The 20,566-nt window shown below is 38.7% G+C and overlaps 1 protein-coding gene across 14 annotated transcripts in view; it reads left to right on the top strand.

Annotated features, from left to right (window-relative positions):
• BLTP1 (bridge-like lipid transfer protein family member 1) overlaps positions 1 to 20,566 on the top strand; it is a 100,761-nt gene that overhangs the window by 66,873 nt on the left and 13,322 nt on the right. For 7 of the 14 annotated variants that reach the window (XM_053403483.1, XM_053403485.1, XM_053403480.1 and 4 more), the window contains 22 exons: positions 46 to 290; positions 753 to 858; positions 1,632 to 1,729; positions 2,028 to 2,213; positions 2,624 to 2,792; positions 3,080 to 3,291; positions 4,400 to 4,459; positions 5,016 to 5,214; positions 6,561 to 6,620; positions 7,522 to 7,748; positions 8,731 to 8,931; positions 9,127 to 9,257; positions 9,617 to 9,740; positions 11,272 to 11,381; positions 11,983 to 12,073; positions 12,540 to 12,602; positions 13,898 to 14,142; positions 14,908 to 15,123; positions 16,594 to 16,774; positions 17,986 to 18,163; positions 19,889 to 20,050; positions 20,160 to 20,299. In XM_053403483.1, coding sequence (XP_053259458.1) covers positions 46 to 290; positions 753 to 858; positions 1,632 to 1,729; positions 2,028 to 2,213; positions 2,624 to 2,792; positions 3,080 to 3,291; positions 4,400 to 4,459; positions 5,016 to 5,214; positions 6,561 to 6,620; positions 7,522 to 7,748; positions 8,731 to 8,931; positions 9,127 to 9,257; positions 9,617 to 9,740; positions 11,272 to 11,381; positions 11,983 to 12,073; positions 12,540 to 12,602; positions 13,898 to 14,142; positions 14,908 to 15,123; positions 16,594 to 16,774; positions 17,986 to 18,163; positions 19,889 to 20,050; positions 20,160 to 20,299 — 3,404 coding nt within the window. The remainder of the gene's footprint in view (positions 1 to 45; positions 291 to 752; positions 859 to 1,631; positions 1,730 to 2,027; positions 2,214 to 2,623; positions 2,793 to 3,079; positions 3,292 to 4,399; positions 4,460 to 5,015; positions 5,215 to 6,560; positions 6,621 to 7,521; positions 7,749 to 8,730; positions 8,932 to 9,126; positions 9,258 to 9,616; positions 9,741 to 11,271; positions 11,382 to 11,982; positions 12,074 to 12,539; positions 12,603 to 13,897; positions 14,143 to 14,907; positions 15,124 to 16,593; positions 16,775 to 17,985; positions 18,164 to 19,888; positions 20,051 to 20,159; positions 20,300 to 20,566) is intronic. The other 7 variants (XM_053403484.1, XM_053403482.1, XM_053403486.1 and 4 more) reach the window with 7 other exon arrangements.

The raw sequence follows: 20,566 nt of genomic DNA, 5'->3' as shown, positions 1-20,566 counted from the left end.
AGTGAATTAATGTAGACTAGTCAATTGACTGTTTTCTTTTCACAGGTGCACAAACAATGTTTACATTTGAGCTGCCAAATCACAGGTTGCGGTTCACTTCCAAAGTCTCTGCCACTGATATGTCTACTATACCTCCTTCAGCCAGTCTTAATCTTCCTCCTGTAACTATGTCAGGCAAATACATAATGGAAGAACATGATACCTATTCAGATCAAATATGGAGTATAGATGAGCTGCCCACTAAGCAAGGTTACTATCTCCAGGGAAATTATTTGCGCTGTGTAGCTGAGGTATGTAGTCTACATATATATATTATTTATCATTTTTATTTTAACAGGATTTATATGCAACTTAATCTTCAAAGCCTCACAGGGGTTTAGATAAAATACGCATTAAAATTACTGATAGAATCAGGTGTTAAAAGCAAATTAGCCTGATTTTTTTTCCAATAAAAAGCATTAGCATTTATACATTACACCTGTATATTTAAAGTTTACATAACAATATATTTTTATGATTGTGCTTATGTAACCATAAGATGTCTGAAACAGTTCTGCTTCTACCATGTGGCTCCTTACATCCAGGTTCTGCCACATAAATCTTCCTAACTATATTGTATCTTGAGTTGTGTGCATTTTAGTTTTAGAAATTCTTCTATCTCAAAAATAAATGTTACATTTTTTCCTATTGTTTGCTTCAAGCCCTTCATCATGAATCAACATCTGTTAAAAGGCTTCTCCCTTTCCTCCCAGGTTGGGTCCTTTGAGCATAACCTTACAACAGACCTTTTGAACCATTTGGTTTTTGTCCAGAAAGTATTTATGAAAGAGGTCAATGAAGTTATACAGAAAGTCTCAGGTAAGCCTAACTGCTTGAAAACATTACTAAACTGAACAGTCAGCACTCAAAGCTCCACACTAATGTTGCTTCCTACTATTTATGGTATCTGAAGTCACATTTTATTCAAAAAATGTGGACTGTGATGTTTCCATTCTGTATTAGACACAAGCAGGCAATAGTTACACACTGTGGGTGATATCCAACTAAGTCATATATTTGGAATAGACCAATTGAAATTGATTTTAGTGAATCTGCTCTGGAAATGATTAATACTAAAATACCACCCTTTGGTAGGAATGCGTTTTTGCAAAATTTCACTGACTTACTATTTCTTTTATTATGTAATTTTCTGGAACAGTGTTACCACTCGTCAAATGCCGTTCATTGTTGGAGAGATGGCACAGTTACTTTGTTGTCATTAAAACTGTGCTGTTGTTGTTTTAGTCAGATATAATAGTAATCAGTGTGTTGTAGCAATTATCTCTAAGTCAATGTATGCCGTTTATACATGCCAGCATGTTTTGAATGGGTTGGGGTACTATGAAAACAATGTCTGTCCATTTCTAATACTATATAATCATTTAATATTTGTTGTTCTTACAACTGCTCTTGAGTTCTCAAATATTGTTTTACCTTTGAGACTGGAGAAGTGACAGCTAAATCATATTGGGCAGTTGCATTTAGAAAGTTGGATAGGTGTGTTTTTTTAACCCTCCCTCAGCCTTAATCTTGTGGAAATGACAAATGCTTAATTGAATTCTGGAACTGTGTTGTTTTAATTATAAATGCAGGAGGGGAGCAACCTATTCCTCTTTGGAATGAACATGACGGAACAACTGATGGAGAAAAGCCAAAGATTCTCCTCTACTCTTTGAGTCTGCAATTTAAAGTATGTTTGATATTCATGGGTTCTTCCAAGTGTGGCCAGTGGTTTTATTGTAATGAAATGTGAAATCAATAGTGAATGAGTATGCAGGGAATCTCGTATCTCTTGGGTATTAGGATGTCTTTCAGTGGTTTGTTTTCCTCCTCTAATAATATTTTCCAAATTAAAGGAACAAACAAAAGAATTATTACCTTTCATGGAAACTATTGTGAAAGGCAGAAGGTTTCTTAAATGATATGTTTATAAAAATGTGTTTGAGAGACTGAGGTGTGTATTTAAAGTCCTTCCTTTACATTATTAGGGTATCCAGGTAACAGCCACCACACCATCTATGAGGGCTGTAAGATTTGAAACAGGACTAATAGAACTGGAGCTCTCAAATAGATTGCAAACCAAAGCAATGCCTGGTAGTGCCAGCTACCTAAAGCTCTTCGGTAAATGCCAAGTGGACTTAAATCTGGCATTGGGACAAATCGTCAAACATCAGGTGAGTAATTATGATTTTACAGCCTGCTGGTGACATTTTCTGGTTCTCAAAATGGAATGAAGAAAGAAATGTTAAACATGGCTTTATAAAACTTTGGATTAGATCCCCATGTGCCCTTCTGTTAACAGGATCCTGAAAAGCTTCAGTGAGTGGAAATAGAGGGGGCACAGAAAGCTGAAAAGGGAGCTGGAAGCACCCTGTTCTAATAAGCTGAATTCCACTCACAAAATGAGGTGCTTTCAGCTTCTTTTTTGGTCTCCCGTTCTCCCCCAAATCTGCTCCAACTCTGGTCCCTAGCCAATAAGTGTACGTTTATACCTCCATTTTAAAATTATTATGTTTGTATCCTGCCAAGCTTGGTTTTTTACTCTGCTGTATTCTCCCTGTTGATATGTTTGGAATGTCTTAAGGTTTATGAAGAAGCTGGATCAGACTTCCATCAAGTTGCTTATTTTAAAACCCGGATTGGATTAAGAAATGCTCTGAGAGAAGAAATCAGCGGTTCGTCAGATCGGGAAGCTGTGCTCATTACTTTGAACCGACCAATTGTTTTTGCTCAGCCTGTGGCCTTTGACAGAGGTACTAGTGGACCCTGTGTTGGTTTTTGTTTTACCAAAATAGACGTGTGCACTGAAAACTATGGTTAGGCAAGGAAATATTACTTTAATTAAAAGGCCAAAAGCCAGAATCATGTTGACTTGGTTCCATGCCATATTAACATATATTGTAGTCCAGAAGCAGAACAAGACAGAGAAACATGTGTTCAATAACTGACAGGGCACAGCAATTTATTATAGCTGAACTTAGAATGATTTTCTATATTATTTTGTTCTAAAATAGTGAAAACATTTTTTCCCCTTGCTAAGCTGTGCTTTTCTGGCTGAACTACAAGGCTGCTTATGACAACTGGAATGAACAGAGAATGGCCTTGAATAAAGATATTCATATGGCTACAAAGGAAATAGTTGATATGTTACCTGGAATCCAGCAGACATCTGCTCAAGCTTTTGGGACACTCTTCCTCCAGCTAACAGTTAATGACTTGGGAATTTGCCTTCCCATCACCAATACACCACAGGTATTAAAGAAAATAACATAATTTTTTAAAATTAAATGATACTGAAGTTTACTATTGCAGTATCAGTATTCTTCTGGGTAATAATTATTGTTTGAGAGAAGCTACAAAACTCAAAAATTTCAGTAATCCTTTTCATTGATGGTTAGATATCTCAAAACTGAATGTGTTGAAATGTTTGAAGACTTGCAAGTGGTTTATCTTAATTTCAGAAATACATTTTTCAGATTATAATTAATATGGTCGTTTTACTAATATTTATAGATTCAATTTATTTTCTTAATATTCTTTTAAGTATGTGATAAGATCTTAAAGTATACCTACATAGTAACCATTAACAATGTACATCTTTTAAAAAACTAAAACTGTGAATATTTCATAAATTAACCAGTTTAGGTTGTATTCAGTGCTACTCTTACTTGGAATAGTTCCGCTGATGTTAGTAAACACAACTAAGTTTGGTTCATTAATTTCAATGTCTGCTCTTAGTAGAATAGTTGAGTCCAATTCTTTGAGTCCCTGAAACTTGAATTAGTACTGCGTTGTATTTATGCTGTAGAGAGAGCACATATCACAAGCTATGTTTCTTACTCACTTTGTTAGAAAACATTTTTTTAAAAAAAAGTCTCCAAATTCTACAGTGAAGTTTTCTTATTATTGTGATGGTACAGCTGAAATAAATGAGAAGCATATGTTTTATGTCCACCTGCTTTTGATTTGCACATTAGAGCACAGTGTAAAAAAAAACTACACTGATGTTGGAACTAGATGATGTGACCTTGTCCCTGAAAGAATTAATATAATATACACTACTCTTAAAGCCTTATAAGCAAAACACAACATATAATTTAATAAATTGCAATTGATATGGATTAAAATAAATGAAAGAATGTATATTTACTGTTATATCATAGTCTAATAATTATCTATAATGATGGATACAGTTGGGATTGTATGATATGTACCATAAAATTGAATTTTGTAGTACAACTAAAGCTAAAAGGTTTGGGTGACTTAGTGTTGAATACAGTACATATCTTGTTATACTTTTGCTTTTAAAAGATCTCAATGACCAAAACATATCAATGTAATGCTTTTAATATTGGTACAGATTCAGAGGCAGGGCCACAAGATTAATTTTGGGGGACAGAAAGAAAAACAGAGTTACTGTGTAAGTAATAAGTGTTATCAATAACATCTGATGAGCTGTATTTCCCCATGTGTAATAGAATGTAGAATGTAACTGAGAGCGCTTTATATATTCCTGTGAAGTTCATGTTAGATTTGAAACTGAAAAACTGCCTTTTGCAGTTATATGTTGTGCTGCAGCCTCTAGATATATGCTAGCTTGTTAAAAATGCTGCTTATCATGGATTTATCCATGAAAAGGATGTTTTGTAAAACTAGATAATGCTAGGTACTGTAAAGTAAATAACTAACATTAGGAAATAACCCTTAAAGTTAAAACTCATAAAGATGGGCTTAATTACAAGTTTGTGCATACTTGTAATGAAAAGCAGGAATTTGCTGTAGGGGGTTGATCTTAAGAGAGCTGCCAGGGATCCAGTTATTGATTAAATACTAATTTATATAAGTTAATTTTGATGTGTGTGTGTGTACCTACTTCATAAAGGGAGACTAGAAATGACTATGAGTGAGGAATTCAGCCTGAATTCTTTCTTATTTCTGAAATAGACTTTTATACAATAGCTCCTTGCTTTTTTCAGTCTAATCATACAGCTGATCTGGACACTGGTTCTGCATTAGTCCTGACCATTGAAAGTACTTTAATTACTGCCTGCTCTTCAGAATCTCTTGTCAGCAAAGGTCATTTTAAAAACTTCTGCATTCGCTTTGCTGATGGCTTTGAAACAAGCTGGGATGACTGGAAGCCAGAAGTGCGGGGAGATCTAGTCATGAATGCCTGTAAGCATTTATCTTATTGTCTCGGCTATTGCTAATTCTGAACATTTTGAGAAGCTCCACAAAAAAGCATAAGGTGTTTCCTACGTAGTGTTCCATGAACGTTCTCTCAGCACAAGGATTTCTGCTTGCACAATAGAACTCTCTCTTCCTCTCCTTCCCCTACTAAATCTGTTCTCAGGGTTTCCCCAACCCTCTGGAATATATTTCGGGAGGGTGTGGGCATGCACAAGGGGAGGAAAAAAGGGGTGGTGTCTCATTGCTCAAGTGGGAATACTTGTACTGATGGTATGCATTCATGGAATACCACCCTAACTTGTGTTTCACCTTCATGTTTAGAAAAATAAGTAAGACAAGTGTGGTGTAGTGGTTAAGAGCAGTAGATTCGTAATCTGGGGAACCGGGTTCGCGTCTCCGCTCCTCCACATGCAGCTGCTGGGTGACCTTGGGCTAGTCACACTTCTTTGAAGTCTCTTAGCCCCACTCACCTCACAGAGTGTTTGTTGTCGGGTAGGAAGGGAAAGGAGAATGTTAGCTGCTTTGAGACTCCTTCAGGTAGTGATAAAGCGGGATATCAAATCCAAACCCTTCCAAACTCTTCTTATTTCCTGGATCATCCATTGGTGTGTCAGCACTGACGGAAGGCTTATCTAGTGGAACAGGAAGAGAAGTCATTTTTGTCGATTTCCTCTCACTTTTGCTGTCCTTCAGAAGTTCTTCCCAGAGCAGATTTATAGGGGACATGGGTTGGTGTCTGTGTGCTGAAACTGGCTCCTGTATCTTTCAATTGATAGGACCCTTCCATCACTGGACAGACACTTTCAGAACAAATGGCATCCAAAAGTGCTTGGGGGGCGGAATGCCTACCCTATATAGAAGAATACAGAAATAAGAATTTAGTATTACTATAAGAAATGTCCAAATGCCAGTTCAAGAAAATTAATGGGGTGGATACAGTCTTCCCATGAACAGAGTTCCATGCATGGGCCACTCCTGCCAATTTAATAGAGGAAAGTGATTTTCAGTGATTCCTGCTTCTTTCTGCAACCCTGTATGCCCCTCCCCCCAAAGCTCTCCAGAGGTGAGGAACCAACCAGAACCCTGTGGGGAGGTGGCACAGGGCACTGCAGGAGGAAGGGAAAGTTGATCTTTGATTTACAAAAAGTCCATTCTGTGGACAGAAGGAATCCTTCTATTTGCTGAAAGGAGCGTCTTGATCCACTCCTGTTTAACTACCACAGGACAATGAAATATGATTAGGAAATGATTGATTATATATTAGTGCAAGTTTCACCTAAAAAGCCTTGTGATGTGATGGTAGGTTCACTGTAGTTTTCTTACATCTTTAGGCGTAGTGCCAGATGGCACCTATGAAGTGTGCTCAAGAACAACAGGGCAAGCAGCTGCAGGTAAGAGCTATTTCAAATCAGCACTTATTTCAAAGCAGCTTTAGTCTCTGTGTGAGTCTTCCTTTTTATTGTGCATCTGTCATCCCATCTCAGTCTTTAATACAGGAGATTTATATTCAGGAACAAATTGTAGCCTTGGTGGGGGTGGGTCTTAACAGTTGGATTAAAACATTATAGAATGTTACAAAAGCTGGTACAGTGGTACCTCTGGTTACGTACTTAATTCGTTCCGGAGGTCCGTTCTTAACCTGAAACTGTTCTTAGCCTGAAGCACCACTTTAGCTAATGGGGCCTCTCTTTGCCACTGCCGGTGCACCGCCGGAGCACGATTTCTGTTCTCATCCTGAAGCAAAGTTCTTAACCTCAGGTACTCTTTCTGAGTTAGCAGACTCTGTAACCTGAAGCGCATGAAACCCGAGGTACCACTGTATAGCTTTTAATCTTGGTGTCATGGGTTTGAGCAAACTATTCCATTGCAGGGGGTTGGACTAGATGACCCTTGTGGTCTCTTCCAATTCTATGGTTCTAGTTCAGTGTGTGATTATTCTGTTCAGCCTTTGAATAAGAATGTGAAAATATAAGAGATGTTGAGGTAAATGTTAAAGTAATAGCAATAGTAAATAAAGCTTAATTGCCCACTTGAAGAAAGCACTGCACATTTTTTCTTGTTCCTGTGACAATCCTTCATTATTTTATCCTTTTTTCCCATCTGCCAAAAAGACAAAAAGAGTATGCAGCATGTGCGTTGCAGAATGTGGTCAACTGCTATGATGTTTCTAACCATGTACAGTACAACTGAGAAAAAATGTTTTAAGCTGCTGGTGAAATACTAGATATTAGTTTTTGATACCTAAATAAAATGTGATGCTCTCTCTCCCACCCCTTTTTTCTATCAAAACAGAAAGTAATAGTGCTGGGACATGGACTCTTAATGTGCTATGGAAGATGTGTGGCATTGATGTGCACATGGATCCTAACATTGGGAAAAGATTAAATGCTCTAGGAAACACCCTTACAACATTGACAGGAGAAGAAGATTTAGATGACATTGCTGACCTTAACTCTGTTAACATGGTTGACCTATCAGATGAGGATGAAGTTGATAACATGTCTCCTGCTGTTAGTGTGGTTAGTAAACTGATTAATAAATCTTAAATATAATTCTAATACATGAAGCAAAATAGCAGCTTGGCATACTGCATATTTGCTTAGACATAAGAATTTCGTAATATGTATTAACAGAGTGCAGCATGATTCAAGTTATATTTGTGGGCTCAGACTCTTGCAAGGAGCTTTCATTAAGCTCAATGGAATGTGTTTGTGTTGTTTGAACAGCTAATGAACATAACACAAACTGCTTTTAGAATTCCCCTTAGTTTCAATTGCTGAACTGTTGTTTAGAGGAAAAGAAGTTTCTTTGGACCCCCAGAACTAGGTTTACAGTTCTTTGAATGTTGGTATTGGATTAAGGCTGCAGTTCTGCATATGTTTACTAGGCAAGTCCAATTGAGCTCACTTCCAAAGAAGCATGCATAGTATTGGTCTCCTCAGTTAAAATTAAAGAGCTAGTTATCCCAGTACTGAAATTTATTTACAGTGTAGTAGTAGGGTTTTTTAAAAGAAATGATTTGTTGAAGACTCTTAAGTCAGGGGTAGCCAACATAGTGACCCTGGATGTTGTAGTCTAGCAATTCCCATCAGCCCCAGCTAGTATGGCTTGTGCCAGGAATGATGGGAGTTGTAGTTGAACAAGCTCTGGAGGGTGCCACATTGGCTAACACTGCTTTAAACAACAAACCTAAACCTAGTTCAAAGATTATCTGCAAACCAGTGTCAATCTGCAGACCCTGACAAGTAGAAATTCCAGTTAGTTGATGTCAAGTGAGGGACAGCTTGGTTATGTACAGGAATAACAGGACCGGGATCAGTGGAGAGTAGATGAATTTGCTACATCTCTCTAGAGTTAACATAGTAGCTTGCATTTGTATACCATGTGGGAAAGAATAGAAAGAGAACCTGCAAGGAACCCTAAGAGAAGGGCCAGACGATAAGGAGAAAGGTGGCATCAACATTTCTTGAGTTATTAATCTTGCTATTTGTTATCATTTAGAAATCAGAAGGTGGTCCACTATGTGGAGATGTACACAAGCTCACTTTTGGGCAGCGGATTGTAAATCACCTGCTGGGCTTGAGCCCCAAAAGCCATCGTCACTCTGTTCCTGTAGAATATCTGTCGGGATCAGCATCAAGTGATACTGCTTATCCTAACAATTCACACTTAAAAGCGGGCAGGTCTTGCTCATGGGGACATGTATGTAGCATATATAGCATCTCTTTAAATGAATGGTGGAATCAGTGGGTCACTGGCAAATCAAGAATCAGCTGGCTTCTTTTCGAAATGATTTTGCATGCTATTTTGATTGGTGGTAGAAAACCTGGTCTTCTGCTTAAATGCTACCACTTTTAACGGACAATGACATGAAATGCTTTTCTAATTCTTAAATAGGAGAATGCTGACTATAGGAGGCAGGGGATATCTAATAACCAGACTGGAGAGCAGAGAGGAAGAAAGTATGTGAAACGTTTGGTGGACATAAGGGAGCTGAATGAACAAGCCAAAGTAATTGATGATCTAAAGTAAGTGTGCGTGTTTCCTTTCTAAAAAAAAACAAAACACCTTTTAATCAGAATAATTAAATCAACTTGAGAGACCTGCCTTTTTGATTAAAACTGTATCTTACATTTTTATGCCACTATGCTTCCAAACATCTCCTTGGCATATAGTTGTCCTCTTTTATCCTCACAACAACTCTGTCTGGCAAGAAGAAAGTGGCTGGTGTCAGGATTTCATAGAATTGTAGAGTTGGAAAGGACTCCAAGTGTCATCTAGTCCAACGCCCTGAACCCGTGCCTCCCCTTTCCAGGTCCACCGCTCTAATCGTCACACCAAATTGTCTTTAGTTTTCTATTCAGAGTTTTCACCATTCTGTCCTCAGGAAACTGGGTGCAAGTGAAGGAACCATAAACCAAGAAATTCAACGTTACCAGCAATTGGAGTCGGTTGCTGTCAATGATATTCGCCGAGATGTTCGTAAAAAACTGCGCAGGTCAAGTATGCGGGTGAGCAATTCTTAAGATTCCTTTGTAGCACAGTAACATTGCTACATGAACATTGTTTTCACATTTTAAAAAGATAGTAGAGCACTGTATCTGATATGACAGGACCTTCTCTGTAGTGATTCCCCCCAATTACAGAATGCCCTCTGTGTAGCTGTCCCCTTTGTTATTAGTGTTTAGGTGGAATTTGAAAACATTCCTGTTCACCCAGGCATTTGGTGACTGCTACTTTGAAATGATTGGCTATAGTTTGTTTTGAAATGTTCTTTTTCAAAATGTTGCATTATTCTTATTGTTAATTCTTCTTATTGATAATTTTACTGTTTTACCTTTTGTAAACCACTTTGAGGGGAGTTTTTGTTTTACAACCAAGCACGGTATAAATTTTAAATAAATATCATCAAGACACAGGTACATAAATCACTCTGAGAGCCACTTTTTTTTAACAGAAGAGGGATGCATTTCTGTGTTAACTATGGAAAAGCCTTTTTGGTGCAAGTCAGCAGTTTCATTTTTAGCAATTTCTGTCAGCTCTGGGTTTTTTTTGCACCTATTTCCATATAACATAGATTATATGAACCCATCTTCCTTTTCCTCTCTCCATTTCACAGTACCTGCTGTCTTATCCCTTTAAATGTGTTCTCTCATCCCATACTCTCCACCACAGATCTGTGCTGGCTTACTGTTCTCTCTGGAGTTGTGTTCACAATTACTATTTTTTTCCTTCTTTACACCAAAGGAGTGGGGGAACCTTTTCAGCTCCAAAGGCCAGATCCTTCTCAAGATTGGCTTCCCGGGCCAAATCTAATGTACAGCACTGTGAGCCCCCTCCAGCCCCCCCCCATTTTTATATCTGATCTGGGAAGTTTAAAAGGAGCGTGAGGAGACTTGCCCAGGCTTTAAGACAGCCCTGTGCTGCCCTTCCATTTCAGCTTGAAACAGGAGCACAGGGGCCTTTTGCTAAAGTCTTGTTTGAAGCAGCTGTCCCCTTCTATGTTAAATGAAGGAGAAACACATTAGAAAACCCCAACACTCCCATTTCAGCTGAAACATGAGTGTGGAGACTGCCTTCCATTGCTTTTCAGAAGCGCTGTTTGAAGCATCTTATGCATGTCTCTGGTAAGCAAACAGCGCCAACCATCTGCTTGCAGGTGAAGTGCATGAGATGCTTTAAACTACACTTTTGAGAAGTTCTTGAAACCCTGCTCAACCTTTTGATCAAGCCCAACAATCATTTGAAATTCCTTTGGAACCTATAGCTCTAAGGAGCGAGTCTAAATCTATTCACAGACCTTACGTTAAGCAGACCTAATGTAGAATGTGACCCAGCTGGCCAAATAGATTCAGACCTCAATGGAACTTCAGCATAATTAACTTTTTCAGTATCATACCTTTGATGTACAATATTTGTAGCCTGTGTGAATGTGTAGGTAAGTAGCATTCCTAAATAGTTGATTTGCCTTAGTGTCAAGCTATGTAAGTGTCCTGTTGATGGAATATTGAAATAATGTTGTTTTTGTTTGATTGTTTTTAGGCAGCATCTCTGAAAGACAAATGGGGCTTAGGCTACAAACCTAGCTATAATCGATCCAAAAGTATTACAGCATCTGGAAGGCCACCATTGAAAAGAATGGACAGAGCAAGGTAAGGTGATTAAAAAACACACACACAAATGCATGTACTTGTTCAGAGGTCAAAGGTGTTAATCTGTATGTTTTCTGCATCTGCTCATTATTGTCTAGTAATTTAGGTTTCCCCATGGGTTGAACAGCAACTTAATATACACCACCATGGGTGAATTCAGATTTGGGGTGGAGATTCAGGTTTTGCCTTCCGTTTTCTTTGTCCCATAGAACTGGATGGAAATGACTGAAAATTGAGCCAACCCCACCTGAAGAGCCCCACCACTTAAATTTTTTACCACTTTAGTTTTACCACTTTAAATCAAGTATTATATACACCTTCTGTATCCAGTGCAGCTGTGTCGCTCCTAACCATGTGAAATAGTTGGTTTCTTGCAAGTCAGTGAATTGCCATTTAATCTGCCTAATCCAAAGACTCAGGACTAGAATATCTAGAAGATGTTCAGGTTGTGGCTCTAAATTGAGAAGGAGTCCCACAATAATGGAGCAACTGTCAGAAATGCCTCTGTGTTTACCCTTTATTGTCTAGATTTACTATATGAATAAAATAACTGAGAAGTTCTGCATTAATAATATTAAATGACTTTTTATATATGTAATAGTACACGTCTTGGAGAAAGTGAGGACCTCCCAGAAATACGTGTAGATGGAGCATCTCCTGGACCCAGAGTCACTTTCAACATACAGGACACGGTAAGACAGCCATCAGCTGTTGTGCTGCATTCATTAAGTCCCATGATGAAATATATACTAAGAATAGGTGATTGTTACATAGAGATGGGAAAGTTTGTCTGGCAGTTCAGTACCCTAGCTGCATATTTCAAATATCGCAAGTAAAGAAAAATTAAAATGTATTCAGATTTAATTCTGCATTCTTTAGACTACCTTCAGTTCAGTAACTAGTGTGTGAAAGATATACATATTTTAATATGTGTATTCATTAGTGTATTTGTATATAATGTTACATACATGTGCATGTTATCCATATAATGCATTCTGTCATGCTTGGTGTGTTAAGTTTTTTAGTAATTTGTCATATATAGCCATTGCTATGTTCACTAATGAAATTTGGTTTTTATACAACGTTACCACATTAAACACGCCAGTGTCTTTGATATGCTTATTTTAATTTTTGTTTCTTTTTTCACTTTTAATTAAGTTGAATAAAACAGTTTTGGGGATTGCACAACAATCCAGCCTTCCAGGGGAAGGGTATTTTCAGGTATTTGCAAAATCAATAAGTATACTAATTAATCGCATGGAAAAGCGCTTCATTGATCATCTCTCTTAGCTAATCATAACGCATACAGGCAACACACTCGCAAACCTGGCAATATGGCAAAGTGCAGTACTTCTTTTTCTTGGGTGGTGTTAATCATTTCTCTTTTTCTGGAGCTTGTTCTCCATGGAAGTCTGGTAGGTCGTAAGATGTCTTTAACATATTTGGATTGCTAAAACTTTAAAACTACAAATAGATATCTCTAAAACAAAGGCAGGCGGTAGAGGACCTTGTAAGTCAGAAATATGAAGCTAAATTTTAGATTATTGTCATAGGCTGACTGTTTCAGCTGATGTGGTCAGTGACAGATTGCTGATGAAAGATCAGTTATTCCTCATCAGAAATGTATCTTTGTCTCGCTAAACAAACCAAGAATGTTGACACTGATAGTTCTAGAAAGGCCAAGACAAGATTCCATTCCTTAAAATAATGGGCGGTGAATGACAATCTAAATGAGTGCCCAAAACATTATATCAGGTTGTTTAAACCCAAGATCTTGAGGCATAAATCATTACTCAAAGTATGGGAATCAAAACACTTTAAACATGTCATTTTCTAATGATATTCGAATTGTATATGCATATTCCCTATTATGTCCAAACCAATGAACTTTGGTTTATTGTCGGTTAACAAACCAGGAAAGCAAGCCAGGATAGAAGCATAAAGTTGGAAATCCTGATCCCTATACATATTGCAGCGTTCCTTGAAACTTAAATGCTCGTCTAAAACCAAACCAGTATACATGAAGGCCTCTTGAAACCTTTTAGCCTTAAAAATGCCCAGGGTCGTATTCATTATTTTACTTGGATCTTTAAAAGCATATCTGTAAAGATAGTATTATACCTTTTGTACCACCAGAATTTTGCATGCACTTCCATTCACTAACAATTTCTGTTCATTCCTCTTATTTGCAGGTGGTCTTGGGGTTTCTTGCTGTTCTGTAGCTTTGCTTTTAATTTTTTTTATAAAATCACCATTCATATTAGTATGTATTCCCAACCTAAGCTTATTGCTTTGTTTTTTAATTTCTCTTTCTAAGGTGCTTGTCTTAGATCATTCACTCATCTGTTTGTAAACATGTTTCATGGCTTAATTTCCTTGGACAGTCCAAAGTAATAAATATTACTTCGGATAATTTTTTGATGTGCTTTGCCTTTCAGACACCTGATTTCTCCCCACTCCCTCTGATAGAGATAGTAGCTATAACTTGGATGTCTTTTTTTTTTCTTTGCAATTAGTTTCCAGAGGAGACAGAATTGGATCTTTTGTCAGTAACCATTGATGGTCCATCCCATTACTCATCCACTAGTGAAGGATCATGCTCAGTATTCAATTCACCCAAAACTCCAGCTGTCTTCTCACCAAGCATTCCCTTCCAGCCTGAAGAAGGAAGACGAGATGACAGCTTGTCTTCAACTAGTGAGGATTCTGAAAAAGAAGATGATCATGAAAGAGAGAGGCCTTATTTTTACAGGAAAACACAGTGAGCATATTATTAAAAACAATACCTTAATTGTGAAAGTTAAGCTTTTAGTTAACAGTAATTTAGATAAAGAAACCCATCACTCTTAACATCTGGAGGGCTACAGGTTGGCTAATAGTCTGCTTCCATATAAAGCATTTGCTGTTTTCCTAAATCCCTTGTAAATGCTTGAATGATCTGAATCACATGTGCACTGCAATATCAACTTAAGATAAGTGTGCTGCATGTATTCGGATTTTTTTCCTCCCCTTCCTCCCCTTTACCGGAAGAGTATACCTGATTACGGATCTCCCAGTGTCTTTTATGGAAGCAACAAGAGGGAGGGTGATTTGGATGCCCCCTTGTGGCTTTGGGGGAGTCAAATTTAAGTGATTTAAGTTAGACCTGGAGGAAAGAGGTAAGCCTCCTTCCCCCAGCATCACAGCGCAATCCAACCAAGTTGGGGGGCGGCCTCTAGAATAAGGTTACCAGATGTCCCTGTTTCCCGGGGACAGTCCCCGTTTCTACAAATCAGTCCCCATACAAAATCATATCATTCCTACTGAAGTTGAAAAGTGTCCCCGGATGCATTGGGAAAAAAATCTGGTAATCTTACTCTAGAACAGCTGCTTCCAATGAAAGTAAAACGCATCCACTTCGCATATAGTTTGGCCCTTGCATGTAGCATAGTAAAACACTAAAGAAACATTTCAAGTCCTCGCATGAAATAAGTTGAATAAGCTTCTTTTCGTCAAGAGCTCCAAAACAGTTGTTTGCTTTCTACAGGACTCTTTCTCGCAAGAAAGCAACAGGTTTTGCTGCTGTCCACCAGTTGTTTACTGAACGGTGGCCAACATCTCCGGCCAGCAGAAGTGTGACTGGCACAACTACAGAGAGGAATATTGACTTTGAACTTGATGTGAGAGTTGAAATTGATTGTGGAAAGTGTGTGCTTCATCCAACAACGCTTCAGCAAGAACATGATGACATAAGCTTAAGGAGGTAAGAGCCCTGCTGGAAGCGGAGCAGGTTCACTAAGCCATACTGAGAAGAGCAGCATGCTTCTGACACAAATCTTCTCCAAGTCTCCATAAGATTAACCGGCAATTTACATTATATGCCATATGCTACAAGGTTCATGGTAATTTTTATGTCCCGTATACAAAAAATTTAAGGAATGGACAATTTTATTTTAAGGCAACGATCTAAATAGGTAGCCATTGTTTTTTCCATTCAGCAACATTGAATGAATGAATTTATTAATACGCTCACAGACCAGCGGCAACACACACAATATCACAGATCATAAAAAATATATATCAGAAATACAAAAGACAATACATTCAGCAACATTAAATAATATCCATTCTTTTTATAGATGTGAAACCTTGGTTAGTATTGAGAACTCTGATACAGAACTTGATGGATCAGATCTGTCTGTCTTCTCTAAAACATGAATATATAGATGGAACATAACTACATTCAGGTGGCTCTTTTCCATTGTGATAGGAAAGATTCTTAGGACGCAGTTTTGCATAGATGGGACTTGTATCTACTTCAGCTGAATTTAAGCAACCAAAATGTCTGCAGGGTGCAGCAGCAGTCATCATATTTTATTACTTCCGGTTTGTGTCTGTGTAAATGGAGTCCTGAATAAAATGCTCAAGGAGGCAATATAATAAATGAAACAGACATAAATATTAAACTATATACAGTTAGACCCAGAGGTAAAGGTAAAGGTACCCCTGCCCATACAGGCCAGTCGTGTCTGACTCTAGGGTTGCACGCTCATCTCGCTCAAGAGGCCGGGAGCCAGCACTGTCCGGAGACACTTCCGGGTCACGTGGCCAGCGTGACTAAGCGGCATCTGGCGAGCCAGCACCAGCGCCGCACACGGAAACGCCGTTTACCTTCCCGCTATAAAGCGGTACCTATTTATTTACTTGCACTTCGGGGTGCTTTCGAACTGCTAGGTGGGCAGGAACTGGGACCGAACGATGGGAGCTCACCCCACCGCGGGGATTCGAACCGCCGCCCTTGCGATCAGCAAGTCCTAGGCACTGGGGTTTTACCCACAGCGCCACCCGAGACCCAGAGGTACTCCTCTACAAATGGAAGGAGTCTTTGCATTCACAGAAGAGGCTTGGATCCAGTAGAGGCTTCCATGAACAGAAGGAGGAAGCAATTTGCACTAATTCCACATACAGCCTTCCACACCATCTCCTACACTCTCTGGAGCCCTCAACTCTCTGGAGAATATTTTTTGAGGCAACAGGAGCCTTCAAGAGAAGGAGAAGCTAGGACACAAAGCACCTCATTCCATGTACAGAATTCTGCTTGCGGAATTCTGAATCCAACCCATGGTTTATCTTCAATTATTCCTAGCAGTGCTCACTTTCAGCTTTGTAAATAACATAATGTTACACTTACATTTCTGTTAAGTCATGCTGTTCCTTGCTGTTTACTGTTTAGAAGCTATGATCGCAGTTCCAGAAGTTTAGATCAAGAGTCTCCTTCAAGAAAGAAGAAATTTCAAACTAACTATGCATCAACTACTCACTTACTGGCTGGAAAGAAAGTTCCATCATCTCTGCAGACGAAGTCTGGTGACCTGGAAACAACAGTATTTTACATTCCTGGTGTAGATGTGAAGGTAAAAAAGCATGGAGGAAAGCTGGGAGATGTTGGTCTTTTCCTTGAAACAAAGGTGATCAAGTACAACCCAAGTTTTTTTTTATCCCTTAACTCCTAATCTCAGTGGTGCAGCTTCAGTGATGCTGAAAATTACACATATGCGTTGAAGTACAAATCCTGTTTTAGATAAGTGACAGTTATTTTGGGTTTACAAGGTATGATGCAAATGTGGATTGTCTGTTATTATAGTCTCCATAGTTTACAGAGCAACCTTGTTACCAAGTTGAAGTATGGAAACCTTCAAGATAAGGTAAATCCTGGAAATGCTTACCTAACCAGACAAACAGCTTTTAGGAACAATATGTTGGGCTAGATGGAACTTACATTTTTAACCCAGCCTCTAGTATAAAATCACTACGTGGCAAAACCTGGATTTTACCATTAAATAAGGTATCAGTACAAACCCTGAGATATATCTGCTGAGATGAGCATTCCATTCTAAAGCATATTATGGTGGGTAAATGCCTGGGTATTGACAGTGTTTTGAGTGGATGGAAACTTCATGTAGTGAAAGTTAGGTTACATAAAGTGCTTACAAGGATGGTGCTTTTGCTGTTCTTGCTCTTCTGTAGACATGGCATTGGCAATGTACTGTTTGGGCATTTGTACCATGAGCCTTAAAGGCCATAAAATGCAGAAGATACCACCTGCGATATTTCTAGGCAAAACAAATACGCAGAGTTTCTAACACTATGGAATGCAAACTAGAGCCTGAACAAAGCCTGTTTATTTTCTTCTAAAATACACCGTCTTTTCTGTCTCTCTCTTTTAAAGAAAATACTCCAGGCAACACCCAGTAACAGTTAAAAATATAATAGATGATAAATCACAATAATAAAATTATCAAACTTGTATAAATGATATAAGGACAGCAGCCCAGAAACCCAACGCAAAGACAATAATTAGCTGTGAGAAAATGACAGCTAGAATATTGCCAGTTTGGCAAGACTTTTCTTCTAGTGCATTAGAGCAGTTTTGAATTGAAGATGTTTATGTTTCAATATAAAGCTTTGCTTCAAATAATAGGTTTCCTTCTTTTCAAAAAGAAGTTTTGAAGAAACTGTTGCTCTGCCTAGATGTGGGAACTGTGGCTGTGAATGCATAAATAGGCAGGGTTTTTTCATTTGTGGCACACACTGGTGATGGATCTACACTTTTCTTTCATTTCAGCTACATTATAACTCAAAGATGTTAAAGACTGAATCGCCAAATGCATCCCGAGGGTCATCTCTGCCAAGAACCCTTTCCAAAGAATCCAAGTTGTATGGTATGAAAGATACTGCCATGCCTCCTACCTACAGCAAAGCTAAATCTTTACTTCCTCCCCAACCCCCACCTCTCCCATCAGGTAGAGATTTCTTTTACATGCTGTACCTTTGCTTTAATTCTCTCCATACTGTGGAGTTCCATGCTTAGATCTAAATCTGCTTCATAGTTTAATAAAGCATCCTACTTGATTGATATGATCATGGTTATTAACTCCTAAAACATACTGATAGACATCCAGTACTATTCAATAATTCTAATTTTTGCTAAAATTTACAGGATAGAAACTTCCCTGTACCTTAAAGACTCTCATCGATTTCTTGTTCTTTTTCTATTAGATTTTCTCTCTATAGAAACTTTATTTCACCAAATAAAACTAATTTTCCCTACTTACTTTGCCTTTACTTCAGAGGCCTCGGCACTGAAAGCTGTGTGACTGAAGTCAAGCATTATAATATGACCCAGTCTACATACATATTTGCCTGGTTTGCCTGACACAGTGTAACCCAAACTGCGGCTTATCAGGATCGTGCGAATGTACAGATTTCTGGAGAGGAGCTTGCAGCTGCTTTGCTCCTGCCCTGTTCTTATGCTAACCTAAGGTTTAATTTATTGTGTCTTCAGAACCAGAACTCAGGGTTAAACTCTCTCCCCACCAGCCACAAGCTAAGAACAAACGAAGAACAAATCACACTTTGTTCTTGCATGTTGTTTCTTATCTCGAAAAAACAGAAAATATGTGCTCTTACTTTTTATCCATTCTTCTCTGAGTCTAATATGTCCTCAGCTGGGACTTGAGTTCCCCCTAGCGTTTGAAAGCGAGACTGCTGTTGCTGCAAAGAAAGTTTCTGGATTTCTTTCCCTCTGCAGTCTCAGTTCATTCCTGCCATTACTTGAAGCAGATGTTTAGAGTGTGTTCTTTCTCTTGTCTTCTGCTTCTCAGGCCTGTGCGTTATTATTTGTGTTTTTGTGTGAGTGTGTTGTGAGGTAACAACCCATGTCTCTGGTTAGTTCCTGATCTTTTGAGACTTGAGTGGTTTACTTCGTTTTCTCCTCAGTGTGGTTTAATCTCAGCCTTTCCCCACCTCCTTACCAGAGACTTTCGCCTCACTCTTCGTCTCTACTTAGTTGTTGCGGCCTGTGAAAGTCTTACAGGATTTTTTTCTACTCTTCCCCATTTGTTCTTTTTTCCATTGTTCATTGTGTCTCCTCAGCTCCCTTGTCAGTCCCATCTGCTTCAGGTCGCTAGCTGCAGCAGCAGTGAGCAAAATACTAACGTCTAGATCGCTGTGCTCATGTCCAAAACATGTGCACAGTCAGCACCTGCCTCACAATGTCTCTCATCAGTGTCTGCAGTGAGGCTACCTTCTTCCCTGCAGGGATTGGTGGGGGTGGCACTATCAGAAACTTATAAGGCAGGCCAAAAGGAACTTGACTTCTTCCTGTGTGGCAGCAACCACGGGTTGGGAGCAGAATGGAACAGTGCCATGGGGGACCAAGCTGCAAGCATTGGAGGGGAAACAGCAGTGGCAGCTTGTTGGAGGGGAGAGTGCTGAAAGCAGGAGTTAGCAGAGCCGAAGACAAAGCACTGAAATATGTTTTAGTTGAATCAACATGAAGCAACATTGTACATGGAAAAACCTCACGGGATTTAGTCCATTGGACAGGAGTAAATTGTTGTCTTAATCATCCAGAATGGTTTGAGTGATATTGACTTAAATAAACACACCTTGTATTTTAATTTGTACTCTAATTGAAATGGTTGAATTAGTATTCCACTAAACCGTTTTTTCCTCAAACTTTTCAGCCAAAGGAAAAGGAAGTGGTGGTGTAAAAACAGCAAAACTATACGCTTGGGTTGCACTCCAGTCTTTGCCAGAGGAAATGGTGATTAGCCCCTGCCTGTTAGACTTCCTAGAGAAGGCCCTTGAAACAATCCCTATAACTCCAATAGAAAGGAATTATGCAGGTATCACAGATTGTTTCTACCACATCTTTTATTTTATGATCCACTTCCATTTAAATGTTCCTTTCTGTTTTAATGATATCCTTGGTTCTTTTTTTCTTTTCTTTTTTAGCTGTCACTTCACAGGATGAGGATATGGGGCAGTTTGACATGCAAGACCCTTTGGAAGAATCTACAGCCTCCTTAGTATCTTCATCAACATCGGCATATTCATCCTTCCCTGTTGATGTTGTAGTTTATGTAAGAGTCCAGGTGAGGACCTGAGTTACATATTGAGGGCAGTTCATGTCCCATTAGAGTCAATGGCATAACTGATAGTTATTTGTATGTGTTACACAGTTTTTGGAAATGTTTAAAGAGGGAGAACTGACACCTTAATATCTTGATTTGTTACATTGTATCCCACCCTTATTCCAATGAATTTACAATATAGCTAAATCCTAAGACTGTGGAAACAGCTAGAGAGGGGACAGTCAATCTGTGCACTTAGCATAGTTGTCCAAATTATAATAATCCATG

This window comes from Podarcis raffonei, chromosome 9, assembly GCF_027172205.1.
Source record: "Podarcis raffonei isolate rPodRaf1 chromosome 9, rPodRaf1.pri, whole genome shotgun sequence".
NCBI lineage: Eukaryota > Metazoa > Chordata > Lepidosauria > Squamata > Lacertidae > Podarcis > Podarcis raffonei.
This window is presented reverse-complemented; position numbering and strand designations above follow the sequence as displayed.